Source organism: Rutilus rutilus (genome assembly GCF_951802725.1).
Source record: "Rutilus rutilus genome assembly, chromosome: 13".
In the NCBI taxonomy this organism is placed as follows: Eukaryota; Metazoa; Chordata; class Actinopteri; order Cypriniformes; family Leuciscidae; genus Rutilus; species Rutilus rutilus.
The window spans coordinates 32390974-32415729 of record NC_140218.1 but is presented as its reverse complement, the minus strand read 5'-3'; the positions used below and the strand labels follow the sequence as shown (position 1 = coordinate 32415729).

Below are 24756 nucleotides of genomic sequence, written 5' to 3'. Positions count from 1 at the left end.
TTTCTCTAGATTTTGCATTGAGCTTGCATGACTCAATACCATGAAATATGCCAATTTTTAGGGCACAGAATAACGTTTGTAATGGTACCAGTTACGTTTAACAGTCACATAAGGATAATAAGTTATTCATAGTTGAGTGCGCAAAAAACGATGCAAGCCTTACCTTAGAAAAAAAAAACTTTTGCAGATATCTTCTGATCGGAGACGCGTCCAGTCTTCAGATTTTGCAGGATAAAAGAGGACACTAATACGCATGTGCACAGCAAAAATCACAACTTGTGCATGCTGCGCACGCAAGTTATTTAAGGTGTCTCAACTGTACACGTCTCAACTGTACACAGTCTACCCTACCCTTCAAATTGCGCAAATTGAAATTGCGAATTGAAAATACGCCCAATGTAAACGCATCAATTTCGCGAAAACTCCCATTTATCGCTAAAACGCTTTTAGAAAATTTAGAATTTAGAAAAATAATAATAATAAAAAAAAATTTATATATATATATATATTCGCAAAAGTTTTGCGCAAATCTGTAATGGAAACGCGCCTTCTGATGACGTGTTTACTGGCGTGAGGGCGGGGCAACCTGTCACTCACATGATATCCACCAATAGCAAACCCAGCCATCAAAAAAAGTCCAGCCGCATATATTTTTCTTGTTTCAAAAGCCATTTCACTCTGATATGACACAATATGAAATAAAAGTCTATCACAACTTTTCATGTCGACTTAAAAATCATTATGCATTTTCAGAAATAATCATGCAACAGCGCTGAAAGGTTTTGCTTACCAACATTATAGTATTAAATGTTTACATTGTCAAAAATAAAAAAAACATTTATTTTTTACTGGTTACTACTTGTTACTGTTCAGCTATAATTATTGTAATAATCACCTTTTCCAGACCACAAGTGAATAAATCCTCAGCAGAAGTGCAAACAAAGTCATTGCCATAAACTGAAGATATAAACAGATCCATGACTGATTTAAACAGGTTGCAATATAGTTTTGTTGGGATCTTTTACAGATTGTAAAGTATAACAAATATGTACTAAGATAACATTTTATATTGACATTTGTAGGCTCTTTAGACAACAGATGCTATAAATGTATTGAGGACTAATGAACAATTCGAGAAAATGCAAATTTTGTGTAACTTTAAATATATTTTATTACATTCACATAATCAACAAGAAAAGTAAACAAGACAAATAACCATACTAAAAAGAAACAATTTGTATAATAAACAACAACTTAATAATTTTGTATCAGCCATTTGTAAAATATAAACCTACTGCATGCATACTTTCTTGGTATGCTCTAAATTCTCCTGTGCAGTAAGTGCTTCTCTCTTGTGTGCAGTTTTCTTATTTTTATTCTCAGTTGAAGTCTTTTCTTCCGTCTCCACACAACCCTTCAAACACAAGAGGGAAGGGAAACAGAGTGAAGAATGACATAACAATGGCTCCCACCAGTGGCTCATGTGTGTAACGACAGTGCGTGTTGAGCTCAGGCTTTGCCAGACAGTTGAAACACAACAGACCTAAAAAGCACAAATCGTACCTTGTTCTTCTGGATTGCATGTTCAGCCGTCCAGTTCTTTGCCTTCTCTAGATAAAGTGGTTTGTTGTATTTAAATTCTGAGGACTGGAAAGTATGCAAAACACTCCATTAATTTCCAAGAGCAATGACAGTCAGAACACCTCATGAAGTAAAGAAATCATTGTTTGAACTAACAGCTAATCTCCTACTTAATTCCCTGGTTCGGTCAATTATGTCGTGCAGTTCAAACAAACAGATTTCAATTCCTTAAGTTGCACATTTGATCTTTAAACTGAGGGAACACACAGCAGCTTAACTCACTATATCAGCCATGAGTGGGTCGTCGGGGTTCGGTTCGGCCATCAGTAACTGTATGGAAGTGAGCAATGTTGAAATGTTGAGCGAGGGCCTCCACGCTCCCTTTGAAAGAAAATGCATGAATACCAGGTTGACTAGTTTACAATAGAAAAAAGGTCTACTGTCAGTGTTAATATCACTACAAGTGTCAAGTATAAATTATGTTTTGCAAAACACATATATATATATATATATATATATATATATATATATATATATATATATATATATATATTAAAGGTTTGGGTTCAATTATATTTTCAGTCTTTACCTTTGGTGGCAATTTCAGAGCATCAAGACAAATGCGTCCTGCATTATCAATGTTGGGGTGATAGATGGGTGTCAGGAAACGCATCTTCGGCGGCTCAAACGGATACCTTCAAACATGAGAAAAGTGTTAAACGCGTCAAAAATCTATTTAATAAAATTGCACATTGATGCTAAGATCATTTAATGCTCTGGTAGACTTTAATCATTTTAATTATGTAAATAGTTGAGAGAAAACCCATGTTGTGTAACAGTATATTGGATCTGAGCATTAGCTCTTAAAGTGACAGTAGCCTAATAAACCTGCAGCGGTCTGTCATTTTAATCAAAGAACAAAAGACAAAAAAGTAAATCACTTGCTGCACTCAACTTTTGTAACTTTAATTGCAAGCATTAATCTTGTATTTCATTTTTACAATGAAGAATATCCAGTGTTATTTTACATTTGATTACTTTAATTTCTGTAGTATTTCTAACCAGAATACTAACCTACTGTTAGACCTGAAAAACTTAATAAAATAACCTGTTTATTTCATATCTGTCTTTATTCTATCTATTGCATTTGTTTGTGGTGTTGTTTGCAATTAGTTTATTAGGACTTATTTTTATTACTGACTTTAACTTGTCTTTTTTTTTTTAAGAACATAAAATTGTGCATTGAAGAAAATAACATTTTTGTTTGTCAATAGCTATTTGAAAGAAAACCGGAATCGGCTCAGAAAATTGCAATCGGTGCTAATATAGCCTATGTTAGTAGGTAAACCTATGGCTTTTACACCAGATGTCACTAGTCTACTTGCACTCTATTTAAACATTTTATAATATCTGTATTATTTATTGTAGAAATAAATTGTGCATATTTTAGAGGTGAATACCACACATGAAATCCACTCAAAATATGAAACAATACAGAATAAATTAGTATTGAACTAAAATATAGTAGGCCTACATTGCTTTCATTTAAATAAATAAAGTTACACAAATTGCCTTCCATCAGTGTTGACCATCAGGATGTGTACTGCAGGCTCACCTCTCAGGTATGTTGATTTCCAGTGTGAACAGGCCTCCTTCATAGGGAGTGTTCGCACCTCCAACAATCTCTATATCAAACACAGGAGTGAGGATGCTGTCAGTATTGAAGATTTACTCAGATATGGCATGTAATGTGAAGTGAAGGCAGACTGACGGGCTTGTAGTTGATCCAGCCGTCCCTCGACCGGCCAGCACGAGACTCCCGGAGGAGGTTCGGCACTGAGAAGCTGCATCTCCCGCTTCAGGCGACTGATTCTCTGCATAACGCCTGTCTGAATCAACGCGACACGGTTATTAAGCGAACAATACTTTAGCACTTGCCATATTCACAATACACACTAATATTAATTGCACATTCCCCTTACAAGCAGCCCAATGTTAATCTATGAAGACTGCGTGAGAACTGTTTTGTCAAGATGTTACATAACGTATATAGCTAAAGCAAATTATTTCATTGACCATCATATGAGATATTTACCTTGATATCTTGACTTACTAGTGTCGTTACTGCCGCGTTTTGCTTAATGACTAAACAGTAAACGCTAAACACAAACTGTTTTTGATTCTGCCCGCTAAATGTTTGTACGTCATTGTGCGACCGACGCGTGGTTTTACTTCAAGGTGCATTGTGGGTATTGTAGTTTCTTGCGTGTTCACTCGTCATAGTTTGATTAATGATCTTTTATGCTCCAGCTGAAGCAATCCTCACTTAAAATGTTCTGCCATACAGTCTTAAAATACCTGTATGGATGTGAGAGGTGAAATGTTGTGTACCTTTTATTGAAATGTTTTGTAAAATGAGCTCACCTCATTTATCAATATAGCTAGCCTAGTGCATAATGTCAACCATTGGAAATATTTACTCCTTTTGGATTTATTTTATATGAAACTCAATCCTGGGAAAGTATGGGACAGCAGATAGCATAATTTCATCACAGCAGTTGCAAAAATAGAAATGCAATGCAAATAAAAGTTTCTCAATTCCTGCTTCCATATTTACCTCAGGATGCCATATTTGTCTCCAGTGAGAACTTTCATAGAAACATCGTTGATGACAGCGTCTAGTTTTTTTATTTCCAGCCTCCATGAACAATTATATGTTACTTATAAATGATTAAATACAAAATCAATAGTAGTTATTAAGATTAATGTGGTTTGGAATTGGTCAAATGTGCCTGGAAAAAAATATGATCAGAAAATCAACGTGCCTAATAATTCTGCACGCACTGTAGTGATCAATTATTTTCACCATTATTTAATTTCAGAATTTTTCCATAGTAATGGTCACTTTGATTCTTGAAATCCATCCATCTTCCAAACTGCTTGTCCTATAGGGAAATGGGGATGCAGACGCTGAAACCTTATTCATATAACCTTATTCAAATGAATGAATTGCTGCGTTCCAAACCGCATACTTCCCTACTATTTAGTATGGGAAAAGGAGTAGGCGAGCGAAAAAGTATGTACGAATCCAAAAGAGTAGGCGAGAATTACCTGGGTGACGTACTAATTATCGCGAGATTCGGACTTAAGTGCGTTCGAATATGCCTACTTTCCTACTATATAGTAGGCGAAAACAGTACGTGAAGGAAGCAGTACGTTCCAAACGTCAGTATTCATAAAAGAGTAGGCGAGAAGTTCCCGGATGGCTTACTGCTTTCGGCCAGATTTTTGAGTGCTCGACCGATGGATACTCTTCTATCCCAGGAGGCCACGCGAGAGGATACGTCATCGCAAACATCGCAGAGATCAGAGACGCGGGTGCTTTCAAATGTGAGTAAACACGGTTCCTTGTGTTAAAATTGCATGTGTTGAACTACTGTAGAGTAAACTGTTGAATTGTTGAAGGTGTAAAGACGTTACACAGTGTAGTATAGTTGTGATTTTGCTGTAAAAACACGTTTTATTATGTATAACGTTAGCTAAAGGGAGCTCCAGTAAAGACACGTAAGTTACGTTTCTAACGTGGATTTACATAAACCATATACATCTTAAAGACGCTTATTTTAAATGTCTATTTACATCTGACAGGAAAATCTTGAAATATCACAACATGAATAGACATCTGAGTAATGTGCTATTATGTAGAACAAATCTATAAAGTAACTAACGTTAAACATAAGTTATCTATTTTATTTGTCCATTAGTAGTTGATAAATTGAGGAACATTTATGTTGGATAAAAAGTTAAAACAACCTCAACATGTAAATGTAGTGTTGAGTTCATAAATCACAGAGGTAGGCTAATGTGAATCTTGTCTGGATGTTACAGGGACAGATGAACAGATGTGTGTTTATCCGGTGGAGTGGCTCATGAAGGCTTTGAGTGAGTATACAACTATCAAGAAATGAATAACAACTATTTAAATCTTAAGCTGTAGTTTATTTTAATTATTGTAATTTCAAACAGAGCTATTACAGCACTTTTCTGATTATTGATTTTTGTGCATTTGCTGCAGATCTTTTGTGGTGGAGCAGGACCTGCAAGGGAAGATGATGGCAGCATTTCTGGAAAAAAAACGTTTTTGTCTTCTAAATAATACTGAAATCAAATGACATTGTGCGGTTAAAATGACTGCTTTTGTGTTATGTTTGTGCATTTTGTAGGATCTGAAATGTCAGCAGGCTGGTGTGAGCACTGAGGATGAGGAGCCCAGAGCTGAATCCTGGAGATGGTGCCATGGGTGAGACCCTCCATCACTCCACCTGCCCTTACAAGACCCTTGATCACTCAACCTGCTCTTATTGCCTCAGATTGTGAAGCACAACACATCACGCAACAACCTCCGGCACGAGGGAACGGCTCACCTCTGGCGGTCAGCTGATTCATCAGAATAAAGCTGCAGAATGGGAACCGCTGTGTTGAGATGGCAGAAGGATGTGGAGTTCAGTGCCTGTAGCCTACATGCATGATTGTAGTTTGAATAAAGCTTTGTTTCATGTGTTGACTTATGCATTTGTTTATTGTGTGATGGTGACTTTCATTCATTCTTTTACTAATTTATTAATATTTCTCATTGTTGTCAGTAAATAAAATATAATTATTTAATTAATGTTTTATTTAATTGTTTGAAAGAAAATGTAGATATGTTCATTATATACACATCTAGAGTGTATTCAATCATGCAGAGCTATGTCATATGACATACATTACATTTTGTTTGTTTTATTGAATTATATCATTTTCAGTAAAAAGTAATATAATTAAGTATTGGTCAGCATTTATCGTTGTTGTTATTGTATGTTTTGGGGTGGGATAGCAATGCAATTCATTCTGAGGTAATATTATTTTTTAATATTAATGATACGTACATTTTTCGAGTATAAAATCAACAGTTTTCCTCCAAAGGCGAGTCTTCGAAAAGCTGCCCTTTGTGCAGACATTACAAACGCTGAGGAAATCCGTTCTAGGTAGGGCTGTCGAGTTACTGATGTTATGAGATCTGTAAAAAATCTCATTATGTATGCAAACCCATAATATATATATATATATATATATATATTATGGGTTTGCATACATAATATGATATTTTTTACACAGGAAAAAAAGAACCTACAAGGTTGAATATCTTAATATATATTTTCTTAAATAATTCATTATAATACATTTAAAAATATATATATTTTTTGTTATTTATAGGCCTAGGGATGAAACGACAGTTAAATTCAACAAGAAAAAGAGGAAAAAATAAAGCAGTTAGCCACTTTCGCTTGTGGATGAAAACGTTTGGATAACAAATTAACAACATATTCAAGAGATGACAATTTTGGGATTTCGTAATAAAAATAAATAATATCGTTAAGGATAAAACGGTGGGTCACATTAGTAGGGTTAAATATAAGAACTTAAATCAACCCTAAATGTATTCACAAAATAAATGGGCAGCAGTTTCTTCAAAAAGACCACAAAATGAGCAAGTTTAATCAATATCAAGATATTTACAGATAGATGAATTAAACGTGTCGTTCAAATCTTTTAAGTTGTTGCGCTTGTGATAACGCGTCGTAGGTCACATGATAACGTTAACATGGCAGATGTCCGGTTCGCATTCATACTCAACGAGATCTTGCTATAAAGTACCTACTCTTTTAGCGCTCGTTGAGTAAGTCCTTATTGAAATTAAGTACCTACTCATTGAGTATGCGGTTTGGAACGCAGCCAATGTTTCCCTCCTAGGGGCGCTAAAGTAGCCTATATGATGCGTAAAAGACGCACCTCAACCGAAAAGTGCTGACAGAAATGGATAAAATGATAAACAAAACTTAAAGTAGAAAACTTAAAAATGAACAAACGTAGAGACTTTTTTTTATTTTATTTTTTTATGTTCTTTTAAAGTTTAGCTCTTTTAAAGTTCAACCACTGTGCATATTTCCTACGCATTTCAGTTTAATAATCTTTCTGGACTTTCAGGAAACACCAGATGAGCTATTGGAGAGTCAGTGTTTGTGTTTGTGAGATTTAAGAGCACACACACACACACACACACACACACACACACACACACACAGCCCCTGGCAGATCCGCTCTCTTTCGTCTCTTTCGTTTTCATTTCCCGGAAGGATTCCTTTCTTAATTTTACAGGCGATCCGCATAAGAAAAAGACAAACTCTAGTCTGCTGTGCGAGAATACGACGTCACGCGACTTTAAACGCCTTATTTTGTGTATTCATCGACAAGTTGTTGATATTTTAATCAGTTATTGATAGTGTCGCGAATAAATAGAAGAGTGTGTCAAGTCTTGAAGGTTAACATGAGTGACGCCTCCTCTCCGCCACCTTTAATAAAGGTAAGAGACTCACTCACTCACCAAATAAGTGCATTGTAGACCTACTGTTAAAAAATCTGAATGAGTAGGCTAATCAATGTTTGTATTAGTGCCTCAATAAAAAACGAACTAAAGTAATTTAATCACATTAAAACACTTTACTCATCACTTTAAGCAAATGTTATATTCAAAAAGCTGTTTTGTTATTTTGCAAACCCTCTCAAAATATCATAATATGAAAGTAAAATATTAGTGTAGATTTTTGATGCAGATCTATTAACAATTTAGGCGACGGTGTAAAACTGAAAATAAAAACTGTGTGCCTCAAATTTACTTTCACTTTTGCAGTGTGTTGTTTTCATTCAGCAAAATATGAGTCACTATCTAGTTTCTGTCCTTTCTGGTTCATTCATATATTATACATCATTGATGAAAGGGAATTAAAGGCTGAGATAAAGACTTCCCTTCCATTTGCTATTAAAGTAAATGTTTCTTTCTGCTCTCCCTTCCATACGTCAGCAGAGTTGTAATGGGAACGGACCCTCAGTTTGTGCGCCCGTTCTGCCCAGCCCTCAAAACGGACCTCCCTCCATGAATGAAGCCATGCCTGATGAACTGTGCAAGCTCCCTGGAAGACTACGTATGTTCCCATAACAACTACACTTCTGCGATTACAATAAATGCATACAGATCACAATGACTAAACATGTTTTAGGTGCATGCATTAAAGGAAAAATGTACTCAACATCATGCTGTTTCTAACATGCGACTTCTTCCAGGAGAACATCCGAGCTGCACTTTTCCACAAAAGTAGCCAGTAGTCTTCAAAAGGTCAAAAAGAACAATAACAATACCATAAAGCATTTGGCCTCATATATTTGTCTACATCTAAGGCCCTGCTTACACCTGGTATTAAGATGCGTTTTGGTCGATCGGATCACAAGTGGACGACGCTAAATACAGACGTAAACGGGGTCTAAAACGCTTTGAGCTTGTCCACTTTGGACCACTTCCAGAGGTAGTTGAAAACACATTTGACCGGATTGCTTTCGTAGAGTAAACGCTCATGTGGTCGAATGTGTTCAAACAGCCACAAAAGACCGTCTTCTCTCCACATACTGACCTAATGAGTAACATTATGGGAAACGCTCTAGCCAAACGGGATTTAAACTGGCGGCTGAAGACCCAAGTTTAGTTTGAAGATGAAAAATGTACCAAGCACAATGTTCTCTCACCATTCCTGATTTCTAACACACACTCACAGCGTTCAGCGTGATCTTGCTGCTGTCAGAGCAGAGACTAAAGCCAAGTTTTTCTATTTTCTCCGGTCGTGTTCATATGTAAATTGCGAGAGCTTATTTTGTCTATTAGATCAAAAGATCTGAAAAAGCCCATACTTTTATCCGCCCATAGAGCCTTCCCTCGAAGAAAGCAGGACAGAAGTGGTTGAAAGTGGACAAAAGAGGCGGGAATGTAAACGGGAATGTGTCTCCCTCGTCTACTTGTGATCCGATCCACCAAACGCATCTTAACACCAGGTGTAAACAGGGACTAAGTCTCTCGTAGTCGAAAGTCATAAAAAAGTTTTGTGAGAGGAATAGACTGAAATTTTTCACTCAATTTACTCTCAAAGGACATTCAAACTTGCACATATTCAAACCTTGTGGCTCCAGATGCATCACGTGAGATTTGAATATACTCACATTTGCGACACACGGAATGTTTTTTCAGCAAATTATGATATCAATTTGGGTCTGTTCCTTAAACACACGCAAGGCTTCATAAATAGTAACAGACTACTTTTTAAAGAGCTTAAATGGCTTTTTTTTAGGAGATTCAGAGTCATTTCACACTGCTGCTTTCATTATAGGACATCCTGCACAATATCTCTTTATGTTTCTGGAATGACACAAGGGTGAGTAAATGAGCCCTTTATTTTCTGGTTGTAATGTACAGGGATCAATCCTTCTCTGTGGGATAAAGAGGATGTGAATCTCTGGCTGCGCTGGGCTCAGAGGGAATACTCTTTGCGACGTGCGGACCACCAAAGATTTGAGATGAACGGAAAGGCACTTTGTCTTCTCACCAAAGAGGACTTCCGTCTCCGCTGTCCCAGCTCTGGTGCGTGATGCTAAAAAACTTTTAGGTTATAGTTATCAGATTTGTCCAGAACTTTTATAATAACTGCACTGTGGAATATAACTGCAACTGCTGTGAAACAGGTGATGTTCTGTATGAACTCCTTCAACATGTAAAGCAGCAAAGGAGATGTGCAATCTTCAATCCGCTGGCCAACTCCAACACACACACACAACAGATGCTAGACTCGCATGGGACCACAGGTGATCTTTTCTATCTATCTGTCCATCTATCTATCTATCTATCTATCTATCTATCTATCTATCTATCTATCTATCTATCTATCTATCTATCTATCTATCTATCTATACATCCATCCGTCTATCTATCTATCTATCTATCTATACATCCATCCGTCTATCTATCTATCTATCTATCTATCTATCTATCTATCTATCTATCTATCTATCTATCTATCTATCTATCTATCTATCTATCTATCTATCTATCTATACATCCATCCGTCTATCTATCTATCTATCTATCTATCTATCTATCTATCTATCTATCTATCTATCTATCTATCTATCTATCTATCTATCTATTCATCCATCCGTCTATCTATCTATCTATCTATCTATCTATCTATCTATCTATCTATCTATCTATCTATCTATCTATCTATCTATCTATCTATCTATCTATCTATCTATCTATCTATCTATCTATCTATCTATACATCCATCCGTCTATCTATCTATCTATCTATCTATCTATCTATCTATCTATCTATCTATCTATCTATCTATCTATACATCCATCCGTCTATCTATCTGTCCATCCATCTATCTATCTATCTATCTATCTATCTATCTATCTATCTATCTATCTATCTATCTATCTATCTATCTATCTATCTATCTATCTATCTATCTATCTATCTATCTATCTATCTATCTATCTATCTATACATCCATCCGTCTATCTATCTATCTATCTATCTATCTATCTATCTATCTATCTATCTATCTATCTATCTATCTATCTATCTATCTATCTATCTATCTATCTATCTATCTATCTATCTATCTATCTATCTATCTATACATCCATCCGTCTATCTATCTATCTATCTATCTATCTATCTATCTATCTATCTATCTATCTATCTATCTATATATCTATCTATCTATCTATCTATCTATCTATCTATCTATCTATCTATCTATCTATCTATCTATCTATCTATCTATCTATACATCCATCCGTCTATCTATCTGTCCGTCCATCCATCTATCTATCTATCTATCTATCTATCTATCTATCTATCTATCTATCTATCTATCTATCTATCTATCTATCTATCTATCTATCTATCTATCTATCTATCTATCTATCTATCTATCTATCTATCTATCTATCTATACATCCATCCGTCTATCTATCTATCTATCTATCTATCTATCTATCTATCTATCTATCTATCTATCTATCTATCTATCTATCTATCTATCTATCTATCTGGTTATTTAGGTTTCAAGATAAAGTTAAGTAACAAGCTGAAACAACTCTTCCTTGTTCCGTCTGTTTCTTTATAAACACACTGATCTGCTTCATTTGTGAAACATGGGGTTACATTACACCCATTCCTTTATGCAGGAGGGAATTTCCTGGTTGCAAAACTAGAGCTGTCGCCAAAAGGTGTGGCTAAATCAGACTCAACTCCATTCAGACAATATTACACATTTATTTGGCTTTCATATTTGGCTTTTTGTGTTAGACTTGACCCTGTAATGTTATAAATAAAATGTTAATTTGCTTTGCGACTGCAGCTGTAAATAGCACTTGATAAATGGTCTTGCAGGTCCTTGTGTTCCCTCTAACAGAAGTGTTCCTGTTTGTCCTGTGAATCCAAATTCTCGGGTGTTAACAGCCGGATGCAGCACGGATCACAGCCAGGAGGGAAAACCCTTGTCTTCTTACCCTGAGCTTCCACAAGTCATGAAAACAGGTCAGTGTTTAAGCCATCTTTGTTACCCACTTTATAAAAGTCCTGAGACTAGATCTCAAGGTTTTATGCAGATGCCTTATATCATGATATGGGTAATTTTATTTCACAATAACGATATATAAATAAAATAATACAAGTTATTTTCGCTATTATTTTTTGCTTTCATTTTATATAAAAAATTGTAATACCATTGAAATTTCATTATTCTTGTCACCATTTTCAGTATCAAAAAAAATATATCTAAAACTAGCCTAAGTAAAAAATAAATAAATAAAAAACTTACTGAAGACAAGTAAACAGTGTTAAAGAACAAAGAAACTGAATACAAGCATATTGAAGAAAAAAAAAAACTACAGTAGAACAAAGACATGAAATAGACCTACCTGAAAAACTTCAAGCACTAGAACTTAGTAATACTACATAAATTGCATAAAGTAATCAAATATGTATAAAAAAACACTGCATAGTATTCACTGTGTAAATTAAATATACATTTATTCCTATTAAAGTTTAAAAAATGATTCAGTAAATTTTTTGATTTTTTGATGAACAATAATAGGTTGCTGTCACTTTAAGACTAAATGCATGGATCCAATATACCAGGGGTGGCCAACCCTGCTCCTGCCGATTGACTGTCCTGCACAGTTCATCTCCAACCCTAATCAAACACACCTGCCTTTAATTTTCAAGTGATCCTGAAGACCTTAATTGGTGGCTTCAGGTGTGTTTGATTAGGGTTGGAGATGAACTGTGCAGGACAGTCGATCGGCAGGAGCAGGATTGGGCACCCCTGCAATATACTTATGTATTTTCTTTCTCAACTGTTTACATTCACTTAAGACATAAATGACTATGTTTACTTGCAAAGATGGTCATTCTGACATATAAGTGTGCGTATTTAACTGTTCAAGCCGAATTAGTCAGCAAAAAGCACTCACAAATGAGTTTTCTTTCGCTTCTTATTGTGTTTCAACGGTTTAAGCTCACTTGTTTTTAACCATCAATGATTAAATACGCATTCAAATTATAAGCCTTTGTGACCTTGCAGCACAGCACAGTCACATGCAAATTTCTACCGGTTACTTGTGTCTACGGGTGCATCGCTCACCCCCAGGACAGTGGTATTTTTTGTTTGTTATATTTAAAGGACCCACCAAAGCTTGTCCATCTTGTGTCCTCCAGGTGTGTCCCAGCCCTCTGGTTGAGATCCACTAATATAGGATATGGATGAGTTTTTTGTGTGTTTTTTAGCTCACTGTTTACCCATATTCTGCAGAGCTTTCTCAACATTCCCCCAAGGAAGGACTGCAACAGAACTCTCCAGACAAAACCAGACAGCCTGTAAATATTTTCTGTACAGATGAGCCTCTCAACCTGTCCAGTAAACCTGCAAACACCACACACACCACTGAGGCCAATGGAAAGATTCCAGGTGCTCATTGGAGACATTAACTATGGCTGATATCATTTAATAATTTCCAATCCCCGGAAATTAAGAAAAAAAGAATACAAATTACAGTGTGTCAAAACCATAAAGTAACATGCCTTTGGCCATTCCATCCTTTCTTTAGACTGCAAACTGTTATGGCACTATGTGTACCACCTGCTGTCGGACAGTCGGTATAAGGCCTTCATCCGCTGGGAGGATCCGGACTCCATGGTCTTCAGAGTGGTGGATCCCAATGGACTGGCAAGACTCTGGGGAAACCACAAGGTACGTTAACAGGAGAGTCTTCTGTGTTTAAGTGTTACTGACAATAACCGGGTCTGTTTGTTTGTAATTGCAGAACAGGGCCAATATGACCTATGAGAAAATGTCTAGAGCATTGCGCCATTACTACAAGCTCAACATTATCAAGAAAGAGACAGGGCAGAGGCTGCTCTTCCGGTAAGTGGAGGCATTTGAAGCACATTAGTATTTGTTTGTACTTGCTCATAACTCAAATGTCGGCGTTGACTTATATCAGTTGTTAGTTGATGGTGATGCTGATATAATTCCTATATACGCTAATTCCATTTAATGATGGCAAATTAGTCATACCCTTTACAACAAAGAAGTGTAATTGTATTGAATGCGCATTTGTAGTGTACTTTAAGTTCATTTTTAAGGTCACCATGAATTCAAAATGGACAATTTTTATTTTTTATGGAATATTGCAGTGTTTATTATAAATGATTTATCGGTGCACATCATCATTTAAAAAAAAAAAAAAGAATGTGCCCTCATAATCTTTTATATCTTATCTGCCGATAAAGCAGAAGTGTACCTTGGTACACTTCAACCAAAAACACAATAGAAGAATGAAATCACACTCAAGTCCTACTTATGAGTCGAAAACACTCTAAAGTTCAGCTAATTGAATTTAATACATTTCAGTTCACACTTACAGTAGCTACATTCTTTTAAAGTCCCCCTGTAGTCAATAATTGTATCCCTTAAAACACCACTAAAATTACATATTTAAAAGTTTAGAGCGTTTTAGAGACTGTCTTTGGTTCGCTGCAGTTTTAAGGAGAAAATACTCAGCAATGGTGTTGACTCACATGATTTGTCTTGAAGCATATTAAAAACACGACATAGACATATAAACAACATTAAAAACTTGATTTTCACCACAGGGTTGACTTTAAAGTGTATTATTTTAGTGTATAAAGTGTACTTTTTTTTCACAAGTGATACTAAAAGCCAATTAACTTTTGCATGAATTTATGTTTATGTTTCTTATGATGCTGAAATGGTATGATTAAATGCGGTCTGGCATGCATTCTTCAATGCACACCGTTTAAAAGCATCCCCAAGAGATGCTTGATTAAGTCGGTTGAGAGAATGAACATAGTGTATAGATAATAGTACCCATACGTCCATATCTGTAATTTCATAGTTTAATCACTTTACTGTTATTATAAATTGTGGAAAATTAAGTCAAATTAAGAATGAGTAAATGTCCCCACACTTTGTTAAAAAAAATTTTTTTTAAGTAATACATATTTTATACAAAAAAGAAATTCACTAAAATATTTGCAAAATTCTTTTTACAGACACAGTTGATAAAGTAGATCTTTGAACTCACACAAGAGGGAGCTAAAACTGTTCATTCTGTTAAACTGGGGATGATGATCTCAAAAAGGAAAATGCTGTCCTGGTCGCACTTTCGGATTTTAGTTAGACATATTCCTGGGTCAACATTCCTGTCTGAAAAAATGTAGACCTAACCCTATCCCTACCCCTAAACCTAACCCTACCCATAAGTTATCCCTAAAATCAGAGTGAAATGATGGTGAATAGCACTGATGTAGACGCACCGAACCCTGGCTGTGAGCCTAAACTTAACATAAACTGTAAACTTGTCCCTCAAATCTGATTGGTTGATTGGAATGTTGTTCCAGGATCAACAAAGATGTTGATCCAGAAACATGTTGCACATGGTGAAATTACGTTCTGCGTCCTGGCCCATATGTTGATCAGTCACTACCTAAATGTCTTTAAAACTGTCTCTTGGTCTGCCGCAGGTTTCTGAAGACGCCTGAGGAAATAATGCAAGGCAGGTCGGAGCGTGCAGAACCTCCGGAGTCTCCTGACAGTCCCGCGTCCCCTGACTACAGAGAAGACGCTCTGGAAGTATCACCTGTTTCGACCCCTACCACCCCGAGTCCCAGCTCCGATCACAACTTCAGCATATCGCCAATCCCATGACACTCACTTCTACATTAATTAACCTGGCCTTTTAGAATGGGAAACCCCAGAGCTGGACGTCCGATACAGTTTGATGTGAAATACAGACTGCCATCTACATCCCCAGAGATTGCTGATATCCTGTAGAGGAACTATTGGAATATTTTAGCAGATGCTCAGTTTAAGTTTACTTCACACGGTGAAGACTCAGGGTAGTTTATGCTGTTGTTTGCTGTGAGGATGTGTTGAAAACTACACAACACATTCATCAACGCAACAATTATGATTGATTCGCATAGTCTCGTTGTCGAGTTGATATGAAATGTTCTCAGGCTGTAAAACTGTGCAATGTTATTATTATTTTTTTTTTACAAATTTGTGAACTGTACTGCATTGATTAATCAAATAGCATTAATAATATGGGTGACACTTTATTTTACAGTCATGTTGCGCATGAATATACTATACAGTAATTTCAGTAACTGGGTAATAACTAGGTATTAACCCTGAACCTACACTAAACCTAACCTTAACCCATGTAGTTACCTTATGTGCCCCAGTACTTTCTTAGGTAAGTACACTGTAAGTACACATAAGTGCACGTACTGTAAAATAAAGTGCGACCATAATATGTACACTGAAATCTATGTTTTCATTAATTGCCTATTAACTCTACAAAGGTAACTATAAAAAAAAAAAAGTTAATGAGCATCTAATTTATCATATTTTAGGTTAAAATGAATATGAATGCAGAATAGAAAGTTTGTATTTTGTGAAATTGTATTTGATTTGTAAGGCTTTTTGCAGTCAAAAGTACATAAGTAAATAGTTTGTATGCTTTTTTGTTGTTTATAAGTAAATATGTCATTTGGTCTCATAAAATCTAGTATAATAATGGTAACACTTTAGTTTAAGGTCCAATTCTCCCTATGAACTAGTTGCTTATTTGCATGCATATTATTAGGATATTGGCTGTTTATGAGTACTTATAAAGCACATATTAATGCCTTATTCTACAGGATTCTACATCATGTAATCCACCCGATACCTAAACTATACAACTGCCTTACTAACTATTAATAAGCAGTAGAGTTTTAAAAATTAGGAGGAAAAAGTTGTAGTTGATAGTGAGAATTAGACCCTAAAGTTACCATTATTATAACATAATCAGTTCTAAATCAGGGAAATTGTTTTATTTTTAAATTTATTTAAAGAACTGGGATTCCCAATGTCTGGGAAAAGGCTTTATAGGCTAATTTTTAAAGTGTGATGATTTCTAGACCTGGAAAAGTCATGTAACTTAATAAAATCTTATAACTCAAATTGATTTTTAAAATAAATATAGATGTTTCTATAAAAACCATTATCCTTAATTTTTATCTTAAGAAATCATGAACAATAGGAAAAGTCATTGGGCCTTTGAATATTGTTCAAATATGAGGGGCCATTGAGTCAAATCGGTTGAGAACCTCTGATCTAAAAAGCACTGAGTTGAAGCACTGAAGTGACATCACTGGCTTATTGCTCCCGGCAAATCAACTGACTGTGTGAACAGTAGATGCATTTAAAATAATGGTCTCTACATACGTTTTGGAAGAGGAAGAAGACAACTTTTTGTTTCAACTTTATTGATTCAGGTCATGGATCCATACTCCCTCTTGATAGATGTGCTTGTAATGTACGCCATGGTTTAGCTCTTCTCTACGGTAATGTCCACGCTCATTTTAAGACGTTTAATAAATGTCAAGTAATTCGTATTGCTCCAAAGATGACAATAATATACATTTACCTCTGATGCCCTTTGAAGGTTGTGTGCAGACACATATAAAAGGCCTAATTCAGACACCATTACGTGAGTAATTGATTTGAGATCATTCCTGGTATCCAAGAGGGGAAGGAGGTCCTTTGTGGGCTTTCTTACATTTCTTTGCTGTTAACAACACCGTGACCGTCTGATTTTATCTTGTTGCTCTGAAGGTCCTCATCTTAAGTTAGAGTCGGAGCACTGAAGAGCTGATACCATCCGACCACGAGGAGATATTTCCAGTCATGTCATCACCGTTATGCGAGAACCTCTCCGTGTCTTTCTGTGGTTCTGGCTTTCTAGCAACTTACCAACTCGGTGCTGCTCAGAGTCTTTTGGATAACGCGGCCTGGATCCTGCAAGGAGCACCAAGAGTCTATGGCGCGTCTGCTGGTTCCCTCGTGGCTGCAGCGGTCGCCTGTGGGTCCAATCTAGGTAATCTGAGATCTTTCTATTCATATTCACCTTCATTTATCGACTATGGGACTAGTGTTGTACTTGTGAAGGTTGTAGGTTCAAACTCCATCCAAAAAAAAAAGACCAGGTTGGTCCAGGGATTAGTGTGCTGTAAGTCACTTGGATAAAAGAATCAGGACTTGAACTGTTAAAATGTGTCGGTAGTCATTAAATCCACCTTCTCACAGGACATGTGCGAGACCAGCTCTTGGAATTTGCGAGATTTGCCAATCAACAGCCGCTCGGTCTTCTCAGTCCCACGGTGGATATTTTCAGGTCGCTGGAGGTCACACTGCAGCGCTGTCTGCCTGATAACGCCCACACTCTGGCCACCGGACGGCTGCATGTTTCCATGACTCGCATGTCTGATGGGAAAAATGTTTTAGTGTCGGAATTTCACTCCAAAGATGACCTTATAAAAGTAAGCATCATTTTTGCCATATCATTTAAAAATGTGTATGTATAGAATGTATAAAAATGTTCAGTTTACAGTCATGTTACAGCTCAATTACAGCTATTAATTTGTACTATATGATTTGTACAAAAACCTAAACTTTGGTGACGTAAAAGCAAATATGAAAATTAGACTATACAAGTTCATACAAATTTACCACCAATTCGCCTCGCTCCGATACTCCTACATCGGAACTAGACTCGCGTACGGCCGTTACAGAAGCCAGTGATTATAGTTCATTAGGTTATAAATATGGATATTTTCTTACAAAAGTGCATGGCCTTTATTAACCCTCTGAAGTAGTGTGGATTACTTTTATGATGGAGGGATGCACTTTTTTGGGCTTCAAAATCTCAGGCGCTCACTCCCATTATAAAGCTTGGAAGAGCCAGGATATTTTTTTTAATATAACTCTGATTGTGTTTGGCTAAAAGAAGAAAGTCATATACACCTAGGATTGAGGGTGAGTAAATTGTGAGATGATTTTTCATTTTTTTGTGTGAACTAACCCTTTAAGTGGTCTCTTTCCGTCCTCTACAAGGCTCTTTTGTGCAGTTGTTTTGTTCCTGTATACAGTGGCGTGATCCCACCACAGTATAAAGGCGAGGTGAGTACAAGTGTTTGTACTGTATGTCCTCTGTAACAACATGCCTAAGAACTACAGTATCTAAACCAACATGCAGCTTAAAACAAGCTATACATATAAAACCTCTATACTTTCCCAGCACTATATGGATGGAGGTTTCACAAACATCCAGCCATTAGAGGATTCCTCTCCCACCCTCACCATCTCCCCGTTTGCTGGAAACATGGACATCTGTCCCTCTGATACCTCCATCATCCTCTGTGACGCCATCATCCAGAAGCTCTTCTTCCAGTGCTCCCTTACCAACTTCCTCAGACTGGTAGATGCTATGTTCCCTCGGGACTGGAGGGTGAGTTCTGTAAATGTCCCAACACAAGTACCTATTTGCTCTAATGCTGCCTTCACGTGCTATCGGAGATATCCTACTTCCCACTTCTGAGGTTATGATTTCGAGCTTTTCACATTCAAGTGCTTTGTTGTCGGAAAGAACAGGAATTATGGAGGACACCAGGTTTATTCTTGCCTATTAATTGGGAAAATCTTATTAAAGCCAAAATGATATTTAGCGTCCCATTATTATTATTTTTTTTGGGAGTAAACAACCCTGATCACTCTCCACTTGGATGGAATCGAGCAGCTTGAACATTCTGTAACTTTTATGGTCTTTATTAAATAAATAAATAAATGGTAACATGGGTTTCAAATGACACAATGGCGAATAAGTGATGACATATTTTTTATCAACACTTCCTTTAACTTAATTCATTGTTAATTGACAGATTTTGAAGAAGGCTTTCTACAGTGGATACCAAGATACCGTATACTTTCTGCAGCAGAGCAGTGAGTTTTACTGTACATTTTATTTTATTTTTTTAAATGATTTTTTCGGATGTTCATGTTGAAGTATTCATAAGTATATATGTAAAGTGAACAATTACTTTTGGTAGGACAGCGATACATCCAATGTCAATGTATGCACAGCTTTCAAAACATAAACCCTTTCACATATACAATTTTAGCGATACTTGTAAATCTTTTGAAAACACTAATCAGAAATACTGGAAACTTTAATATTTAGACACAACAATCTTAAAAAGCTGAATCAACTCTGAATCACGTCAACTGTCATTCATAACTGTCTCACACACCTCGACAGACGCTTTGCCGTTGTGCCCTGAACGGAGAAAGGAGTCAGATGCATCTGATGATTCCCTGAGCTCAGATCACTGGATGCTAACACAGACTGATGGTGTTGAGGAAGAGGATTCACAGCAGAACTCCCTGGAACAACCCGAAGAGAAGACCATCAATGGGGTTTGTTCATCCGTCAGTCCGTCCCGTCAAGAGCGGACAGAACATAAGAGCTCGCCAGTAAAGGTTCAGGAAGGTACTGTAGGGTCCTGTTTGAATTTGTGATTATGAAGGATTCGATACATAAGTGAAACATTCTCCTATTCTCTGTTTTAGTGCTGCTGTGTAACATTGAGAGACGGCTGGAGATTCTGAGTAATCCGGATGTCTCTTTATCTCAATGGACGCTCTCATACCTGCTCTTGCTGTTTACACTGCCAATCTGGAGTGCCACAACCTTATGGGAAAGGTATAGAGGAAGGGGAAGTTATTTTGATTAAAGATTATGAGGACACATGAATAAAAAGGATGAACCATTTATATTAAATACTGCAGGCAGACAACATAAATAAACTACAACAGGTAAACATTTCAGCTGTGTGGACGCTAGAGCTGGGTTGACAATATCGATTTCTCGGTCTACTATTTGATGAACCGAGATCTTTTTAGTCTATGCTGCTTTCTGTTGATGGAAGAAATATGAGATGGGAGGAAAACTTTTGAGTTCTTTGAAAGAGAATGCAAAGTTTCTCTGGGGAAGGCAAAAGCATTGAAATATATTTTTTCCTCCCATCTTATAATTTTTCCAACACAGCTCCGTACGATAACAGTGAAGCGTTTCATAGTGTTTGAACTTGGACTCAAATATAAAGAAATGTGGTCAGTGAGTGCTTCAAGGAGTTTAGTGAAGTTGGCAATATATTCACAGATTCGAACTTCCCGGATCAATATTCGTGAGCTAAACGTAGTTAAAACACAAATGACACCTATTTATTATTATAGTAGCGTAGACAACGTGCTACAACCCAATTTTCCTCAAAACAAGCTTTATAATATAAATTTGTCTCTAAGCAGGCAGTTGAAAGACAGGTCCGAATAAGGACTTGGCGTACTGTGGGAACGCAAATATCTTGGCGAGGGAACACAAAGTTTCTCGGGGGAACGCAAACGTTTTGCGAGGGGACACAAAAGATTTTTAATTAAATTTTTTATCCTCCCAACCTCATTTTTTTCCACCACCACGTCCTTTTAGGGGCTCCGTACAAAACATTACGCGAGCGATCAACATTTCTTGGGGGAACGCAAAACATTTTGCGAGCGAACGCAACATTTCTCGGGGGAACAAAATAACATTTTTGCGAGCGAAAACAAAGTTTTTGCAAGCGAATGCAACATTTTTGCGAGCAAATGCAACATTTTTGCGAGCGAATGCAACATTTTTGCAAGCGAACGCAACAATTTTGGGGGGAACGCAAAACATTTTGCGAGCGAATGCAACATTTCTCAGGGGAACGCAAAATACTTTGCGAGCGAACGCAACAATTTTCAGGGGAATGCAAAACATTTTGTGAGCAAACGCAATATTTTGGGGGTAAACGTAAAACATTTCGCTCCCGTGGATCGCAAAACATTTTCCAAGTGAACACAACATTTCTCGGTGGAACGTTAAACAGTTTCCAAGTGAACACAACATTTCTCGGTGGAACGTTAAACAGTTTCCAAGTGAACGCAACATTTCGCTCGTGGGGAACGCAAAACATTTTGCGAGCGAACGCAACATTTCTCGGGGGAACAAAAAAAAAATTTTGCGAGCGAATGCAACAATTTTGCGGGGAACGCAAAATACTTTGCGAGCGAACGCAACAATTTTCAGGGGAATGCAAAACATTTTCAATGAGCAAACGCAATATTTTGGGGGTAAACGTAAAACATTTCGCTCCCGTGGAACGCAAAACATTTTCCAAGTGAACACAACATTTCTCGGTGGAACGTTAAACAGTTTCCAAGCGAACACAACATTTCACTCGTGGGGAATGCTAAATATTTTCAGAGCGGAGCATTTTGCGAGAGGACGCAACATTTTTTGGGGGGAACTAAAAACATTTCGCTCATGTGTAATGCAATACATTTTGCAAGTGAATGCAACAATTCTCGGCAGAACGCAAAACATTTTGCGCGCAGGAAATGCAAAACAATTCACTGCCGGGAAACGCAAAACATTTTGCAAGCAAAGTTTCTGGGGAGAAAACAAATGTTTTGTGAGTGAATGCAACAATTCATGCAACAATGTGGCAGTCTCAACTTTTAAATTCTGCCAATTTTATTTTAATTTCAATTAAAATTCAAACAATAAATACCGCTTAGGCAATCTTTATTGTGGCGTGACAGAACACTGCTTCAGTTCAAGCAGCAGTAAATCGATCATCTCTTCCTTTTTGTTACTAGTTACAGCACAAAATATACATGAAAGAACATCAGAAGATGTGTTGGAAAAAAAAACGGTATAACTTACCGAAATGCATCATCAAGATAAAACGGCTTCAAAACAGTCACGCAATGCTGCATTTACCTCAGGAGAACCGTTTAATGTCCAGCTCCTAGTAGCTTAAAGAGAAAACCCTCCAGGATTTTGCTAAATAGATGGACTAAATTGCATATTAGTTTGATTAGTTTTACTTAACATGTTGTCTTCATTATTTAATGCATGTTTGAATGAATCTGTCATGGAAATTATTACAGTCACCGTCCGAATGGTTATATTTCAACAACAAATTAGATTTGAAACATACAACATTATTAAATAGATTCATATTTTCAGTGAATAAAATTAATTTCAGTGCATCTGTTATTTTCATTAAATGCATAAAATCAACATCATTTATTTAAAAATTCCACCTAAAGGTTTCTGAATTTAAAAGGCAATATTTAGAGGCTGCTCATTAGCACTCATGTTGTTTGGATATGTTGTTTCACAGGTCTCAGAAATGGATCACTAAAGCTACGACTGTGGCATACTGGCTCTGGCATGGCGTCAAGATATTTATGATCTTTGTACTCAAAATTGTGTTGTCCACTATGAGGAAAGTCCTTGGAGACATGTAAGTACACCACAACAAAAAAATCATTGTCTGCTGTTACAGTTATTGTTAATACTACCACTGAGGAAGAATCTTCTGTCTTTTGCAAAGGATGCTGAGTCTGATCAGTTTCATGTCTGCACAAGTTCACGATGAGCACCGCAGGCCCAGCGAGTTTGCTGAGAGACACATGGCCTCCTCTAATCTGAATGGCCACGTCTCATCTCTTTTCCCAGCGAGCCCTTCTGTGGCACAGACCCTGCCAAACATCTACACGCTCCTGTTTTCAGTAGAAACAGACAGCAAGTGGAGAAGACGCAAGATAGAGGTGCAACACACATTACAACAACATGTGGCTGATATGAAAAGAAATGAAAATAATGCAAGCAATGCAGGATGCTTAGCGTTACTCAACACAGAGTGAAGTTGATGTATCGGTCTGTGCGGTTTCATTTTTTTTTTATATACTAACATGGGACTAGCATTGGGATAATGCTCTAGGTTTTTTAGTGTTTTTTTCTTTTTAAAAATCTAATAAAAATGTATGGTAACACTTTACAGTAAGGTTCCATTTAGTTATTGGTAACACTTTATTTTACAGTGTCATTGTTACACGTTACATGTAGTTAATATAGCAATTACTATAAATTGTGCATACTTACATGCAACTAACCCTAAACCAAACCCTAACTCTATAGTAAGCACGTTGTTAATTATTATTAGGCCTACTACTTAAACGTATAATTTACTGTTTTATACAGTACTTCAGTAAGTACATGTAACATGTATAAAATGCACAATGTAAAATAAAGTGTTACTAAATAAAGTGTAACTAAACCACTTATTAATCTTGTGTTAATTTTAACATTTACTAATACATTATTAAAATCAAAAGTTGTATCTGTTAATATTATTTAATGGAACTGAGAGAACATGAAAACATTTTTTTAACAAATTAATGTTAACTAAGATTAATAAATACTGTAACAAATACATGGCTCATTGTAGGTTAAACGTTAGTTAATGCATTAACTAATGTTTAAAGGTGCTCTAAGTGATGTCACACATTTTTTTAGGCTGAAACATTTGTTGTCACATACAGCAAACATCTCCTCACTATCCGCTATCTGCCTGTCCCCTGAACACACTGTAAAAAAACGCGGTCTCTGTAGACAGCCCAGGCTCCACAAACGGCAACAAAAACAAACTGGCCCAGCCTGGACCACGAAACATAACAAACAGTGTTTGAGCCAATAACCGACAAGAATGATTTGGAGGTGGGGGTTGGGGGATTAGTGCATGTGCACATGAAGGGGGGTGTGTGGAGGAGAGAGATGCATGAAGAGGGAAGTTAGCTAGAGGAGAGATGTCCTAACAACGACAACGACTAACGTTAGAATTATATTCTCTTGAATTTTGATATGGCCGACACACGACCAAAGAGACGACGTTCCGATGAACAAATAGCAAAGAAGAGGGGAAAAGGAGAAGGAACGCTCAAAGTCCCGAATTTACATCGGAA

General features: G+C 36.7%; 3 protein-coding genes and 1 long non-coding RNA gene across 9 annotated transcripts; 3 read left to right on the top strand and 1 right to left on the bottom strand.

The window, feature by feature from the left end:
• Positions 1 to 633: 633 nt before the first annotated feature.
• On the bottom strand, positions 634 to 3799 carry ube2t (ubiquitin-conjugating enzyme E2T (putative)). 2 transcript variants are annotated; one of them, XM_084427490.1, is made up of 7 exons: positions 3677 to 3799; positions 3353 to 3470; positions 3197 to 3266; positions 2171 to 2276; positions 1864 to 1962; positions 1564 to 1647; positions 634 to 1414 (listed from the first exon to the last, which is right to left on the bottom strand). In XM_084427490.1, the coding sequence occupies exons 2-7, from the start codon at positions 3459 to 3461 to the stop codon at positions 1292 to 1294; spliced, it is 591 nt and encodes a 196-aa protein (XP_084283616.1). In that variant the 5' UTR covers positions 3462 to 3470; positions 3677 to 3799; the 3' UTR covers positions 634 to 1291. The 2 variants fall into 2 exon arrangements, with proteins under 2 accessions (XP_084283616.1, XP_084283617.1); XM_084427491.1 differs by having other exon boundaries at positions 1153 to 1414; positions 3695 to 3799.
• An 888-nt stretch (positions 3800 to 4687) lies between these two features.
• LOC311302753 lies at positions 4688 to 6144 on the top strand. Its single transcript, XR_014629661.1, has 3 exons — positions 4688 to 4971; positions 5470 to 5523; positions 5657 to 6144. It is a non-coding gene; the product is annotated as an uncharacterized lncRNA (long non-coding RNA).
• Positions 6145 to 7674: 1530 nt separating this feature from the next.
• On the top strand, positions 7675 to 17086 carry etv7 (ETS variant transcription factor 7). 5 transcript variants are annotated; one of them, XM_084429109.1, is made up of 10 exons: positions 7818 to 7984; positions 8486 to 8603; positions 9920 to 10084; positions 10186 to 10305; positions 11702 to 11743; positions 11907 to 12053; positions 13330 to 13485; positions 13625 to 13767; positions 13841 to 13941; positions 15564 to 17086. In XM_084429109.1, exons 1-10 carry the CDS (start codon positions 7949 to 7951, stop codon positions 15745 to 15747), a joined length of 1212 nt encoding a protein of 403 aa, XP_084285235.1. In that variant the 5' UTR covers positions 7818 to 7948; the 3' UTR covers positions 15748 to 17086. The 5 variants fall into 5 exon arrangements, with proteins under 5 accessions (XP_084285236.1, XP_084285237.1, XP_084285235.1 ...); XM_084429108.1 differs by having other exon boundaries at positions 8483 to 8603; XM_084429110.1 differs by lacking the exon at positions 11702 to 11743 and having other exon boundaries at positions 7675 to 7984; positions 8483 to 8603.
• Positions 17087 to 17651: 565 nt separating this feature from the next.
• pnpla1 (patatin-like phospholipase domain containing 1) lies at positions 17652 to 24078 on the top strand. Its single transcript, XM_084428784.1, has 9 exons — positions 17652 to 17965; positions 18175 to 18407; positions 18982 to 19047; positions 19166 to 19375; positions 19806 to 19866; positions 20183 to 20413; positions 20494 to 20626; positions 23133 to 23255; positions 23346 to 24078. The coding sequence occupies exons 1-9, from the start codon at positions 17776 to 17778 to the stop codon at positions 23656 to 23658; spliced, it is 1560 nt and encodes a 519-aa protein (XP_084284910.1). The 5' UTR covers positions 17652 to 17775; the 3' UTR covers positions 23659 to 24078.
• Positions 24079 to 24756: the final 678 nt, after the last annotated feature.